Raw genomic sequence first — 15872 nt, 5'->3', positions numbered from 1 at the left:
TTATATATGAAAAACATTTCTCCCCAACAATTATATGTACAAAACTAAAACATCTTCAAGTGGTGAACGTACATTCTACAGGTTTTGATTCTTCATTAAAGAGGAATATCATTCCAATAGAAGGGCATTCCCTGCCTCGTTTCTCCACTTAAAGTTTGTGTTTTCTAAACAAAACAGTTGAATATTCCCTCAAAATTTAATTGTAATAAGTGTAAAATATCTTTAAAATCTTATTGAGCGCTTAGTGCATTCTTTCTAAATAGGTTTTTTCGGCATCCCCCCAAAGGTAAGCAGAGTTTACTCGGTTACCCAGTAAACCTCATTTGCATGACGTCATTCACTCACAGATAAAGTTTTCCGGCCTCAGGCTCAGAGCCGGAATTACCAGGCATAAAAACACACCACAGAAATGCTCTCCTCAGTAAGTTTTCATTCCTTTTTTTTAACCATCCGGTGCTGTCGATGCGTTTTGCCCCAACCCCCAAAGACAACTTCTTTATATGCTTCAGATGTGGGATTTATACCCTAACAAAGGGTTTTATGAGTTCGAGAAGATATTTTTAATGGATTGGACTTTATGTAGTTTTTCTTAATCAACATCAAAGTTCGAGTAGATATATGTACATACGTATGACAGTTTTCTATTTCTTAGCGTTGCGGAAGTTCCAAAAAATAATCAGCATTTTTTATTACTTGAATCTTACGAAACATAACTCTGACAGGGTATCTATTAATTCGACTAACAAGCCCAATATTTTGTTTATGCTTCTGGTTGTTTCTTTTGCCAGTAGCAACAGACTTCAAAAGTTGCCTTAATCTGCGTGGGGTTATAATGAGTTCGTGGGTCTCTACGAGTATGTGTGCTGGGGCCTTTCATTTCTGCACTTTCTTGTTCCTTTTTTATGTCTTTGCCCGCTTTCAAGCAACATGTTTCTCCTAGCTACCACGGCTGCATCCTTCTCCCAATCTGTCTTTAGTTTGGGCTTATTTCAGGTATTTTTTTCATGTGCACATTCCGTGAAAAATATAGCAACAGCAACGCCCTGCTGACAGCTCCAAGAAGGATTTAAAAAAAAAAGAAACACAAAATGAGCGGAACAATTGTTTTTGCATTTGCAACTTTTGTTGAATGTTGCCTGTTTTTTGGAACAGGACTTTTCCAGTTGATATTTACTCTGCAAATAAATTCCGCTTTATCTTGGGGGTTGAGGATTCACGGATTAATTGAAGTTCATGTTGGAGTTTTTCAGGACTTTTTGGTGGATAACTTCTTTTAAAACTTTTTAAAACGGACCGAGGCTGGTAATACAATTTACTGAATATATGCAGAAAATAGTTTTCAAATCTACTGAAATTACACAAAATTCTTCTTTGGAGACTGTAAAGAACATAAGAAATAAGTTTTGAAGAGACTGCAAAGAACTTAAGAATGAAATATTTCCACATTTCATGTTCGACGATTCAAAATCTTATAAATAAACATAGTTTAAATTAATTGAAATAATCAGGAGTTAATCAAGCATTGTGAACAATATTTCTTTAACTATTAAGATGTGGACAGGACTCAACTAGGATACTCGCATGCCTTTAATGCTCACAAGTACTCCTTTCCATCCATTACAGAACTTCTGCTCAAAATGACCCACTTGTAAGGGTATCAGAACTGTTTGCGGCACCGAGTGCCAGTGAAAAATGTGGAAAAATGCCATAAAATACGCAGAGCAGAAAAGAGGTAAAAAGAATATTGAAAAATTCAAGCACACACCAACGGCAGAGGAGGAGAAGAGGACAAGTTTTTGACTTTTGCGAATATTACTTATCCGCTTTGCCGAGTTTTGTAGTTTGCTGCATATGTCGGCCAAAGTACTCGTCCTCCCCTTGGATGGCGCCTGCATGTGCTTCGTGAACGCGCCGACAATGGCCGCCATCCGATCGAAGGCCGCCATATTGATGTGGCCATTTTGTAAGCTGCACACACAAAATAAAGAGGAGGAAGAAGGACCGAATGAGTGAGTGGAAAGAAGGAGTAGAGTGAGGAGTGTATGTTTTGCTCGATGATAAAAAGTCATGGCAAAATGGTACAGGACTTAATTGGTGGAGGAGGTTTTAAAAGGGAAAGAGTATGGAGAGAGGCTTTCGCTGTGCGGGTAGCTATGCAATTCATGCACCGAGGGCCGAGAAACAGTTTATTTCTCTTTTTGTGCCAGGTATTCGTAAAGCTCAAGGGTATATTGTATTAGTTTAGATGTTGGTCTCAAAAAGTGTAGGTCTCTGATGTCACAGATATCTATGAAGCAATGACTGATGGACTGTTCTTGACTGTTCTTCGTGGCCAAGCTCTCCTTTCATCAGTTAGCTTACTGTGTTGTTCCTCGCGTTCAAGGAGACTGAAGACTGCGGTGAGACTGCGAGGAATACTTAATAATTACATTTTCAAATACTCTTTATGAAAACAATCGATTAAATTGTACAAACTCGAGTTTTTGGGTTTGCAAGAATATGATCTACTCTCCATACGATTTTTTCGTTAATGTTATATTTAATACGCTTTTATGATTACGTGCCCTTGATTTTTTCTCGTGATCCGGATAAGTAATAATGTAACATCAATCAAATTTGTTGGGTTCCAGGCAAATTAATTTTACCGCTGCAAACAGCTCTCCCGTTCGCCCATTTCCAGCTTAACAATATCCGCAAACACAGGAATAAAAACCCAATCATTGGGTTTGCCCAATGTCGCTCCCGTTAATGGTGTGGCAGGGAATGCTCCGCATTGCTGTTGCCAGCCACAGGCACGGTTGCTGTTTCCGGTGCCGACAATGCATTCATACCGGAAGTGCCTGATATGCCAACTGCTCGCCCACTCGCACTCGCACTTGTCGACGGTCTCACATCTAAGTCCATTGCTGTCGTAGCTTCTTCTCCAGATGCTGTTGATGCTCCTTTTGATGAAAATGACTTGTCCTAAGCCTGCTTATCAGTCTTGAGACTGTGTGGTTGACCCTGTTCATTTAAGACGATTGCCTGTTTCTGCCACAAATGACCATGTCCCTCGGCATGTCGCTGCATGCAGTCCAATTGTTGGCTATTTGCTCCAATGTAATCAAATCGAGATCTATAAATGAACATTATTTGAAGCTGTATCTTGATAGGAGCTGACTCTGCTCTCCCGGACTTTTCCCACCATTTTATTTGTTTTCTATTGTATGTTTCTGTGTTGTAAAAGCTTATGGTTTTGTTTTTTCTGTTTGTGTGATTTTTATGCCTGTAAAAGCTTTAGATCGAATTTTATGACCGACATTTGGCTCCTCGTTGATAACATATTAATTAGGATTTCTAAAGGCATCAGGGGGAAGCTTTTTCGGGGATTCGGGGATTTTTTAGCCATTAAATGGTGTGTGAGCCAAAGGAGAGGGAAATCGTAAAGGATTTCAGATATTTATTTGGAATTCATTGAAAAAAATACATTCTATTGTACACTAAAGGGAGGACATACTCGTTAAGAAGAAAATTTTTTGTATTTTCTGCTGATAATTTAAAATTTTTAAAATTCTTTGCATCGTTGAAATACGTTTGTATTTGTGAAAATAAAATTCCGGCGACGACGATGACGAACAAAAAATTATTTTATACATGCATCTACCTCTGGAACACAATGCATCCAGGCACGCCCATGGCCCAAACTACCCACAGCTACCATTTTGCATATCTCTGTAAATTTGTGCGATTCCCTTGCATTTTTTATGAGGTTTTTGCACATTTTTTTCCCCGATGCGCGTTGCACACTTTTAAGCGATCAGCATTGTCCGAGGCGATGTACAGGGCGTTGCACAATTAATGACCAACGAAATGCAACAACAATGAGGATTATAAATAAAATAAAGGGCTCCAAATTACTATGGAAGGTGTGATGAAAAGGTTTCAAGCCAACAATGGAATTTTGCTTGGATAGACTTCCGCATTCTGTCATCTTCCAGCTAGCTCCAATATAGTCTCCACAAAATTTAATAAAATTCAGAACTTTTCTATCAGCTCCAATACCATAACAAAAAGATGTTCCGCACCAAATATGCAACTTGGTAATGACTAAAATAGTAGTAATTTTTAGTAATTTTTCATAAATGGCAAAAAGAAGGCAAAAACCTAGTGGTAAAATATGCCGGGAACAACGGGAAGAGGCGGGGAAAAAAATTTAGGGAAAAAACGTGGAATCCATTAACTAATTAACAAGTTTTTTAATGAAAACTAGCTTCATTTGCCACTGAATGCACGGCAACACGCTGCGGTCTATTAAAGGTGGGCTTCAAAGATGGCAACCGGACGAAAGGTGCGGGCGATGTGCCAAATAAGTGATGAAATTGGGCCATCTGCAGCGATACTGTGGTTACTTGGGCGTGGTCAAGCCCCTATGCGTTCACCATTAAATTTTTTCGAGAAGTTAACCTTTGTGCAAACAAGAGTAAGGAGAAGGACAAAAAACTTTCGTTGTTATGACAACGTGGCACAGAAAATGTGGCAGAGTACACTGAAGGGCTAATTCAAATTTGCTATATACTACATTTAATAAAGAATTCCCAAGTAAAAGTTTACTTTGAGAAACTAAAACAATGGTAGTAAAAATCCAAGAAAAGTTGAATTTATAAAAAAGTATAGCCATAAAAGTCTACATAAATCAATTGGACTGCGAACAAATACCATTAAGAGGAGTAAGCCTTTCAATATTTAATTAGAAATCCACGGAATAAAATCTGAACATGGCACTAAATCTTTTAAGCTCCTTTACGTCAAAATGCATCCTAGGTGTCGGGTTCAACCTCGAGGCGAAAAGATTTCCATAAAATTCACACACACATAGGAAGAAAATAAAGGAGCAAAGAGGAAAAGCAACGTTTCTCAAGGCAAAGGTTTCTTTTGGCCTGCATTGTGGATGAGGCAGAATATTTATGGTTATGTCCTTGCTAAGGGAGGCATGATTTTGGATGGATATTTTTAGTCTATAAAAGAAAATTCGATGAGGTGGGCAAAAGAATATACGAATTCTGGAATACCTCGCAGAGATCAAAGAGTGGCAGCAACGCCACTTAGTTGCCTAAAGTCACCCCACCGCTCCAAGGTGCGACTCCGCTCCTCGATGCCACCACACTGGACTGGTGATGTTCCCGCCAGAATTAGTTACACATAGACAATGGATGGTTAGAGTGAGAGAAAGCGAGCGACGACACGCGGACATGGATGGAACCACGTGACTTGGCTTAAGTTTTAACGAGTCGCTTACACGGCCAACTGGCAAACTGTCAATGGGACAGTTACGGACGGCATAAGTTATAAGCCATCTTGCCTGGCTGCCCGTCCGACTGCCTGCCTGGCTGGATGCCTGCCTCCTTATTTCCCATGCAAAATCATATCAGTCCGTGGACGTGGAACTGAACCTGGACACGTAGGGCTCTTCATATTCCACAAGCATGGACATTTTAATTCAATCTACATTCATGCGCTACGTTTAACTTCAGTCCACAGCTACAGTCTGACCCGCTGGTTTGGGCCAGGACTGGACGCGATCCTCGGATATTATTATTTTCTTAAAAGTGTTGAGGCCATACAGGTAACACTTGGGGCTAACAGAACAGGAAATAAAAGCCCACTCTCCTATGCAGAGTATCTCTAATACATATAGAGTGGGAAACGCTATATAATTGATTTGTAATAGTAAAACTATTATGAAGTCAGATTAGGAAGAAACTTTAGCTGAAGAACTACTCTGTAAAGGTAGTATCTATTTGCCGTAGCCAACATACCCCCTACAAGTACAGGGTAGAAAAAAATTCAGCTAAAAAAGTAAATATTAAAATGAGGTAGAAACTATAGAAGAGTGGAGCGGAGTGGGGTGGAGCGAAGCCCTATAAGGGGAGCATTGTTAATGAAGCTGCTTGTCGTCCTTTTAATTGCATTTCCTTGTACTGTATGTATGAGAGGTTCTGCGTTTGACTAAGTGTGTATGTGTGTTCTGCGTGTAATTTATGCACCAGTGCAGATTGTTCTTATGGTACATGTTGACTTGTGCAGAGTAAAACATTTACAATTAACAGAACATTTAAGTTCAAGAGTACGTGTATAATTTTATGAAGCCAAAGAATAGTATGCGGTTTTCTAGGAGAGTTCGACTATCAAAAATGTGGCATTACCTCGAATCGGACAACATCCTCATTCAATTCTGGCTTACGTTGGTTAAACTCTTAGAAACAAGATATCAATTTCGATTCAGCTATCAATCACCACAGAAACCTGGCATTTTTGCCAGTACTTACCTGTTTATCCAACAGAATCATGCTGCTGCACTGCAGAAACGGAGATCGGCCTTATGTCCCTTTAAATCAGTCCAACGTTTTAGTAAGACATTTAGGGTTGGGGATAGAACGGCTTTTGCGATTGCTAATTGGAACAACTCCATGAAGGAGACCGAAATCGAGGGGGATCTGTTCCTGATCTCTCTCACTTTCGTTTCGCACTTGTCGTGAGAGATGGGGAAAAGCACGGAGAGAAAGAGAGGAACCACGACCGCTGGTAACACATTTTCTCGAATTAATTTGTGCACTTTGTGTATCCGCTTTCCACCTAATGTATTTTTTCCGCTACTGTTTTTTATACCGCCATATGTATATGTACATATGTCTCGCTCTCTCTCCCATCTCTCTCACCCAACACGAGCACATGATGAAAATATTGTCCATTATTTAATTTCTAAGTCAATTCTATGCCGATACACGATGCGCGAGGAGAAAGTGCTACTTGCAAACTAAATTCAAGGGCAGGCGGCCGAAATGATTATGACCTAATGCAAGCGAGAGCGCAACAAATCGACAGAGCGTTAGAGAAGGCAAAATAATGAAAAAAGCTCTAATGCAAGCGAGAGCGCGACAAATCGAGAGCGGTAGAGCTATAGAGAGCAAGAAGAGAAAGAAGTAAGAAAGACGCGAGTGAAAAAAGCCCTAATGCAAGCGAGAGCGCGACAGATCGAGAGAGGCGAGAGAACGGCTGCGTAGGCGGCTGCTGTGCGGGAGCATATGTACATTTATACATACAAATATGCATACTCGTATGTGCGTAGATTACAATGGCAGAGTGGGCAGTGCAAACAACAAGCAATAAATGGATTTACTTTACTGCTGTACCACTGGCTATCATCTATGGATTATTGGCTAATATTGGGCTGTTTAGAAACCCGAGACAAGATGCATGCTGGTCAGCTGAGACTCGAAGGAAACTCGGAGCTGAATGGCCGGCCATATGCTTGTGTAGATAATGATGCTGGAGCCTCGTCTGGTTCATCAGAGTAGTATATGGTATAGTTTAATATGGTATAAACAACAATATTTAATTGTACTTTTCTTTTATTATACTATTATTATCTCTGGCAATAAATGTGAACGTCAGCCGAGCCGACAACGGACACGCAATCGAGCGGCCCAGGAGCATGTTTATGTTGATGTGGATGGGGTCTACACTATATACAATGCGTGTGTTTTTTCTGGCAATGGACAAGATGAAGGGGAGCACGAGGCACGAGCTGGGGGCGCCACTTATTCAAATCTTCCTCTCGTAGGGAAGACCAGATGCTGCTGCCGGCGCTGAGACCGGAGCAAGCTGAGGGCCCACTGGCAGCTGCCGCGACTGTTCCTGCTGCAGATACTGTTTACCCTGCTCGGCCCCATGACCATGACCATGGCCGTGATCGTGGTGCTCGTACTCGTCGTTCTCCTCTGGGTGGTTGCGGATCCACTCCAGCGACTTGAGAATGGCCTCCGGGATGGGTGGTGGCGTGGGCAGGTGCTCGCCCTGAGGCTGGAAGCCATTCTCGTCGGCCGTGTAGGTCAGCTGGATGAGCTGGCCCTCCGGGCTGTAGTACTGTGACGAGCCGGAGGCGTAGTAGCCGCCCACTCCCTGCTCCTGTTGGGCAATGCCGTTGGTCGTCTCGAACTGGTAGTTGTAGCTGCCGTCGTCCTGCTTCAGCTCGTTGACAAAGCTACGGATCTCGGCGTGGGCATCGGCTGAGTCCGAGGGAAGCGCCAGCACTCGCACTCCGGCCATCAGGACGGAAGCGGCAGCAACAAGAACAACAATGTGCTGCAAGAGGAGAATGATGAGTGCACGCCGGGCATAGGATGGCCTCTTGACTTACCATCTTCGACATTTTCGCCAGGCTTAGGTTGAGATGATCTTATGGTTTATGGTCTTTTGCTGTTTTAACCCTAAGAGCTAAGCTGTGTTTGATGCCTCGGTGCCCTCGACCTGCCGCTTATATAGCATGGAAATGTAAAATCTGATTTGATCTGCAACGAAAGTGAGGAAAGTGAGTGCATAGATGATATAACGATGATAATGGGGGGTTCCATCAACACATTTGTTCACATTTTGGAGTTCGTAGCCGAGAGCCAGCAATGGCTGCAACGCCAATTATCTCTGCTCGGATCGCTATAGGTGGCTGGGCAACCAGATATCATTTCCATTAATGGCTCGCTGAGCTAAAACGAATCTCTGACCTGTCCGGATAACCGGATCAAGAAACTCTTTCGACTGCTCGCCGCTGCCGGCACTTGAGTAATTAAGTGTTTGAGTTAATTCATTAATTATCTATGAATAACTACGCTATGTATCTGCTTCAGCATCGGTATCTATTTCTAGCATATGTAACGCGATAAGCTGCGCGATGAGCCACTCTCTTCGCATTTACGAAATTTGTAATGTGCTCGGAGGTTCCCATACATTTATTATGCTACAGAGCGTGGCACAATAGAAGCAGATCGAGATAAGTTTTCGCAATAATGAGTTATGGACTCGAATGGGTGGGTGCGACAGGCGTGAAATGTCTAATGGAATATCTACCCTCAAGCAAATTGCTGCCAAATTCCAACAGACTGAAGAGATATGCCAATTGATGGGGTTTCGCCGTCTCGAGCGCAGCTTTACCAGGAATGCCCACAGACAAATCACGTTTCAATTTGGCCTCTTGAATATGTACAATTTATACAGGTCACGGGTACACCTCTCATGATGTGTGTCCAAAAATTTCAAATATTCAAATGAATTATGATTGGAACTCTCGAAATGTATGCTGTTCGGTGGATGTTTTGCGGTAAATAAAATGTTTGAAAAACTAAAATTACAAATGTAAAAACTAAGAAAATCGATTTAAGAAGCATCCACAATTGCTTTCGATTTGCTCTTGGGGGGCAGAAACTTTCCGGAACACCATCGAATGCCATAAATGAAAAATGATTGGGAACTCGGAATCCACAGTAGTAATCACTCACCTCGATTTGCTAAAACCCCATTTCCAGGTCATATGCACTCAGCTGCTCCGCTGTGTCAGCTGTGTCGCCCCATGTATCCATAAGAAGAGCTGTCTCCGCTGTCAGATTTCCGGCATCCAAAAATGGCTCGTTCTCCAGGCAGCAGTCGTCGCAATCAGATCTGCTGCTGCTGCTGGAGTGGCGGCAGTGAAGCACGGACTGCTTGCAACACATGCCCCAGGTGATGGTGTATTTCTCAGTGGCATAAAAGGACATCGCCATGTGTCACGTTCGGGAAGCCGCTCCTAGCGCTGTGTGGGTTTGAACGGGCTCCTCTCCTTGTTTAATGCATAGCACGGATCGGGCAGGTGGAAAGTTATCCTCCCCCATGGCTGGGTGTGTGTGTCTTGCAATCAAACGTCAATTTCATGTAGGATTAGACGTTAGACTCACGCGCCATGACCAAGCGACTCTCGTATTGCGTTTTAATCCTTTGGGGTAGGCTTAGTGGCCTCTTCATTCCATATATCGTTTCTGAATTTTCCAATTTCCACACCGGGCAGCTTAGTTCTTGGGTTATCCCCACTTCCTACAGCAGAGAAAAAGGACAATTACAACTAGAGTCGGGGAAATATTATGGGCCCACGTGCCGTCAATAAGTCAACTTTGCGGTCAATCACAATACATTACTCATACGCCTCTTACGACCTAAAATCACTGGCCTCCTCATACAACTGCCTCAGTGTCAGTGTGTTTATGTGTGTGGGGCTTATGGCCAGGGTTATTATCCCTTTGGGCCCACTTGCCACTCACCAGCCCATAGCCATTTGCGCATCAGCAACAAGGAAGGAAGAGGACGGTTGCCTATTACTTGGGTCGATGGAAATCATCAAATCACTGCAGACGCGTTAAGGCCCAAACATATCTGATAGACGACGATCATTAATGATGTATAGATTGATGCAAGGTTATCCATGAACAAGCATTTTTGGTCTGGGTTTCTTCTTGGATGGAGTGAAAAAGGCGAATGGACTCCTTATTCTTTGTTCTTGTGGCCTTTAAAGATGAACTCTGAACTTTATCCAGAAAAAATTTAAAAGGTAATCTTTTCTTTTGTTTAAGTTTTTTTTATTATTTTGTTCTCCTGTTTTATTCTCGGCATCAAATGAATAAAGAACAAAGAAATCCAGCTTTATACCAGACAGAAACGAATTAAAAATCGGCATTAAGAATACGGGTATCAACGTGCTGTGCCGGAGAAACTGTTTCCCGTATTATGAGGGGATTTCCACGTGCGTGGGAATTTCGAAGGAAATACAGAAATAAGAAAAGTGTGTCAGGAGGCTTTAAAGGAGATTAACCACCCAGAAAAGATAACGACACCTCGGCAGAGTGCAGCTTCATATGTATGAAATATCCATTAAATAATAAATATATGCAGATACATGAAAAGCATGAGGCAGCGTCTGAAGTACGGACGTGGATGCTGCTTAAAAGGAGCACTCCCGCACCTGAGTGGCCTCTGTTTATGGAAACAAGCAAGAAAATCCAGCTTCTGTTAACCTAATTCCGGCTCGTCATCATCTTTGAGTCTTGGCTTTTGTCAGCCAAAGTTCAACAGTTGCCGTGCCCACCCCCTTTCTCATCCGAAGTGGCAGCAATTGATGGCAATGCCAAAAGCAGAAATCGATCCAAAATCTGCTTAAGCTTCATTCTCTTTGACAGCTTCAGCTTCATTCCAACTTCAGTCAAAGGCGTCTAATGTTGCGTCAGTCACAAATTGCCAATTAAGGAGACCATATTCATGGGTGCTTCATCTGTTGATGAGAGTCTCCTTACCTTTTGAGTACCTACTATTTGTATTTGCACTTTTTAGAATTTGTTTCTTACAGAAGCCATGCATAATAAATCATTTAGTGTAAATGATTGATCAACAACTTGGAGAGAAATCTTTTGGCTGTCCATCTATTTGGAATAAATTTAGCAATTTTATAAATACTCAAAGTGTACATATACATACATATATCCCACATTGTAGGAGTGTCTATCCAGGGCTATAGACAAAGAAGAAAACGAAATAAACCTTTCTTCCTTATTCTTTTTTAATTATTTAATTCCACTCATGTCGACGGACTGCCGGCTCAAATCTATGCGGAAGGCTGGCCAGCGAAATATTTTCAATTTTTATATTGACAACGCTGTACAGTTGTCTGTAACTTTTTATGGGTGGTATGGAGTGCCCTAGGAGAAGGTCGGGACAGTGACTCAGGAGAACATAAATCTATAGTAGACCGAGAGGCAATGAAATATCAATATGGCTGACACCTTTTATTCCGCTTGAATGCCCATTGCTGATGCCCTTGTCTACACTTTTGTGCTCAAGAGCGGAAAAAAAAATGCATTAGTCCTATGTACTCAGAAAAAAAACGCCCTCAACTATATTGCAAATTATAAAGACATTCAAAAAAGGTCGAGGCCGTGAAGGCCATAGTACGCATATTGTAAATGAATATTAAATGAAGTAAAATTTCTAGGAAAATGGAATGTTTAACCAGCCGCAACGACTTAAAAGAAAATTTAATTTTCTCAGATTTGTATTTTCCATAATTTGTGCTTCGTTTACTCTGTGGCATGACCGCAAAAATATCTGATTGCTGCCCTGGTTGGTCCTTTCATAGGTATCCCTCCCCCAACCACCGTAAAATTCCTTTATTAAAATTATTCGAGGAGAATGCATCTGCGGACGACAGCCTGCTGTTTATAATTGGTCTCTGTCCATGAGCCATGGAATGCTGTTGAGTGAATGGAATTTTAACCACAGCACACTGAATCGTCTTCAATAATTTGAAATATTTGCAGCTTGATTGTGAAACTCTCGAATGCTTTGCATATTTAAGAACAATCTGAACTTTGGCTACATTCCAAAGAAGACCCGGTCGAAAGTGGGTTGGGTACAAGGAGCAGCTGCTGCTAGTGTCCTCAAATCTATTAGCATAAAGCTGATAAAAACTGAAGTCGTTGTCCTTGTAGTTGTCGCTGCTGTCAACAAGCAACGGCAACAATGGGAGCTGGGGCAGTGGAAACAATTTAGCCAGCAAACAACAACAAAACCGAAAGTCGAGTTAAAGAACTTCTTTAAAACTCTACGGATAGAGAGTTTCATTTGGGATGAATATACATAGCATTCGATTGATTAAAGCTTAAAAAATATTTTCTTTGCCTGAAATAATGCCTACCTTTAATATATTTTTTGATTTTTAATTTTTATGCTTCCACTTTTTCTGTAATTAAAGTTTTCCTTAATGAATAAAGTCCTACATCTGCTGTTACCAAATTAAATTTAATTTTATTTAAAATTTCTACTCCTCCACTTTTCCTTGAAAATTTTTCCCATTTTCCATTAGTATTTCATTTGATCGGCTTGCAGTTTGTTTGCTTTCACTTTGCTCGCATTTGTGTTTTCTGCAGCTGTTTTCCCCCTCTTTTTTCCCCATCGGATTTAAAATCAATTATATTTTTGCTTTTTATTCTACTCTGCAGTTATTTATTCGCCTGGTTTTTCCACTATCCAAGGATATTTGCAACAAAATCATTGATTTTTCATATTTATCACTTTTTTGCATTTGGCTGACGGTCGTAACTTTTATCTAGTAAATGCCGTGTCGGATATTTATATATTTACTTATATAAATTGATTTATTTGGGTATTATTCGATAACGGGATTATTTGATGATGAGAGTCGTTAAGAGATGTGAAAAAAGGCGCCTGATGAGAAAATGCAAAAAACTGTTATTTTTTGTGACGTCGAGAGATAGTACATGGGAATTAAAATGTACAGGAAATTCGTTGTGAGTAATAAATTAATGTTTTATTCGAGTATTCATTTCATTTATTTTATAAAGAACACCAGTCTTCATTGGTAAGCGAAAGTATGTATGCTCTTTGTACGTAGGTTGGTTGTATCTAGAAGGATTGACATGAGCTTCCGTAATTAGGATCGAACAGGATCGCCTTGGAATGCGCGTTCCTTATTCTGCCTTCTAATGATAATCCGCCAGCGACAAAAGCGATTGAATCATCAGATAGAAGCCCTTTGCGATCGATACCTAATCCTCTCGCCTGTTGCATATACTTTCACAAGTACAGTATACCTTTCTAATACACAAAAATAGGGTACTAAACTGAAAAAATTAAATAAAAAAAAGACAAGAAACCTGTCAGAGCCAAGGCTCTGTGGGTGTCATAAAAGTGGCGCAAAAAGAAACCGAAATTAAATTACTTTCCTCTCGATTCTTGACCATAAAAAATTTAGGTCAGCTGTAAATTATGTGACCACCCATGAATATGGTACCACCCGAAATTAATAGAGTGCCAGCGACAACAAATTATATTTAATGACTTTTAAATTGTTGTTGTATCAGATAATTTATTAGAATCACCGCACGACCAGGCCCACGACCAGGCAACAGCAATAAAACCCAAGCCCAAGGCCATGCAAATTTCTTATCCGTTACTTTTTATGGCAGCCGTAAAAAAAGTCAAGAAAATCGGCTCAAAGTCTGAAAGTATTTTGGCATCATCATCAATCTCTTTGGCCAAAATGTTGGCAACTGCATTGCCAAGACAATTGACAAATTGATGATGGGTTTTTCTGCCCTGGCGGATGTGTTTATGCAAATGCATCTGGGATCGGTGCAGATGGCTTTTGTCTATGGAAATTAGCTTCTGTCGGGGGAAAACTTCCATGGAATATATTGAGAATTGGTAGTAGAAGGATTATATTTTTGTTTTTGATTATATGAATTTCAGGGATAAGGAGGATATCAATGATATACTAAAATCGGTACAAAAGAAATCCATAACATGTATGAAATTAAGCTTTAAAAATAATTTAAAAAAAAAACTTATTGGCCGTTCCATTCGTTGCAAAATTATATAGAAAAATACTCTTCCTGACATCTGTATTCGATATTCAATAAATACAATTAACTGTTAACGAAAATATTCTCGGACAGAGCTTTCGGTGTGGTATTCTCGGCATACATCAATTGTTATGTGAAAAATTAAGATTTCATACTCACTTTTTATTAAAATAATGCAGGGAACTAATTTAGACTTAAATAATTGTCCCAATAAAAAAATGTAATTCTCACTATTGAATGGTTTTAAATCATTATTTGTGTACATTTCGTAGATTTTTCGTAATTTATTGTAGGAATATTTTATTTGAACTTCCCATTCAATTATTTCACTTAACAAAAGGGTTCTGATATATCCGCTCCCAAAGCCGCACTCTTATAGAAACCACGACGAACTGACCGAAGAGGGTCCGCTTCGGGGGATATTTTAAAATCTGTGTGAAGGCTCTAAAGCCTTAACAGAGCTCGACAAATGTTATAACATAGGGAAATTTATTGTGTATCTTGTTACAACACGATCCAACATACGCGAAGTGTCTTTCGGTCATTTCAAGATTTCAAATGATAATGGATTTCATTTGAATATAATATTGCAAACAACAATGTGTTGTACAAATAGCGCATAAACTCAAATATATATGCTTTCATCTTGTGTCACGCTCTCAGCTCCGATCAGATTCCTCAATTACTTCTCCTTTATCTGCGATAATGTTTTCTCTCTTGTGGCTATCAATGCGTGGGCTGGCTATCTTTATAAATGCAGTTTCCTCAAGTTTGCTTTTGTTAACTTTTTTGTTGTTTTTGTTACAAAAATTGTTCTATTCTTTCACGACGTAGGGAATTTTTAAAGTTTTTAGTAAGGTACGCACGTCTAACAAAAAGAACAAAAGTTTTTACTTTTGTACCTTACTTTTATTTCTGCGGTCGATTGGCAACATCTTGGATGAAATTTGTGCTACATACCCTGGGGAAAAATTGCTTAATGTTGCAGCTGCAGCTTGAAATACTTTCAGGATGGGCCACAATTCACAGAATCGATCATAGGAGGAAGCAATAGAGCGAGTATTTACCTAACTAGTTCCCAAGCGATGCAGTTACAGTGGGGCCTCAGAGTGGGGCTTACAGCTGTAGAATCCTTGGAAATGACATGTCAGTGGGATGGCTCAGATACCGGGATTACCAGCACATGCAAATTGAAGTTGTTTGACAGAGGGTAGTGCGGGGTGGTCTTTGTCTAATCCAATTTCAATTGCTTAATCCACCATGACTGACACTAAGAGCGAGGTTGAAAGATGGATGCCGTCGAAAGGGGTTGGACTATGTCGGATGTACATCTTGTGGGGAGTGTTGGTCCACCGTCTTCACGCACCAGAGCATTTCAAATACTTGGGATTTCGATTGCTATGTTAACATATCATGTTACACTTCACTGTGTGTGTGCTTCTGCGCTAAGTAAGATGTAGTTCGTTGGTCAAAAGCCCTCATCCGTCCGGGATGGCAAGTGCAGAAAGAAACGGAAACGGGTTCCAGGGCTTGTCTCCGTACATAAAATCACAATGTTGACCCTTTTATTTCGACTGGAATCTCAAGCTGTGATTGTTCGAGTTTTATATATATTTAGGACTCGGGGCCCGTCGTATAGTGGTACATAACTCCTCAAGGTTC

General features: G+C 40.6%; 1 protein-coding gene and 1 pseudogene across 2 annotated transcripts; both read right to left on the bottom strand.

The window, feature by feature from the left end:
- Positions 1–2552: 2552 nt before the first annotated feature.
- Positions 2553–3177, bottom strand: LOC108161173 (annotated as a pseudogene).
- A 4193-nt stretch (positions 3178–7370) lies between these two features.
- LOC108163376 (pupal cuticle protein Edg-78E-like) lies at positions 7371–14960 on the bottom strand. 2 transcript variants are annotated; one of them, XM_033394154.1, is made up of 4 exons: positions 14370–14960; positions 9309–9876; positions 8177–8327; positions 7371–8121 (listed from the first exon to the last, which is right to left on the bottom strand). In XM_033394154.1, exons 3-4 carry the CDS (start codon positions 8186–8188, stop codon positions 7582–7584), a joined length of 552 nt encoding a protein of 183 aa, XP_033250045.1. In that variant the 5' UTR covers positions 8189–8327; positions 9309–9876; positions 14370–14960; the 3' UTR covers positions 7371–7581. The 2 variants fall into 2 exon arrangements, with proteins under 2 accessions (XP_033250045.1, XP_033250046.1); XM_033394155.1 differs by lacking the exon at positions 9309–9876.
- Between the last annotated feature and the right edge of the window lie 912 nt (positions 14961–15872).

Source organism: Drosophila miranda, chromosome 4 (genome assembly GCF_003369915.1).
Source record: "Drosophila miranda strain MSH22 chromosome 4, D.miranda_PacBio2.1, whole genome shotgun sequence".
NCBI classification, from domain to species: domain Eukaryota; kingdom Metazoa; phylum Arthropoda; class Insecta; order Diptera; family Drosophilidae; genus Drosophila; species Drosophila miranda.
Note: the sequence above shows the minus strand (reverse complement) of the source record. Positions and strands in the feature narration are given on the sequence as shown.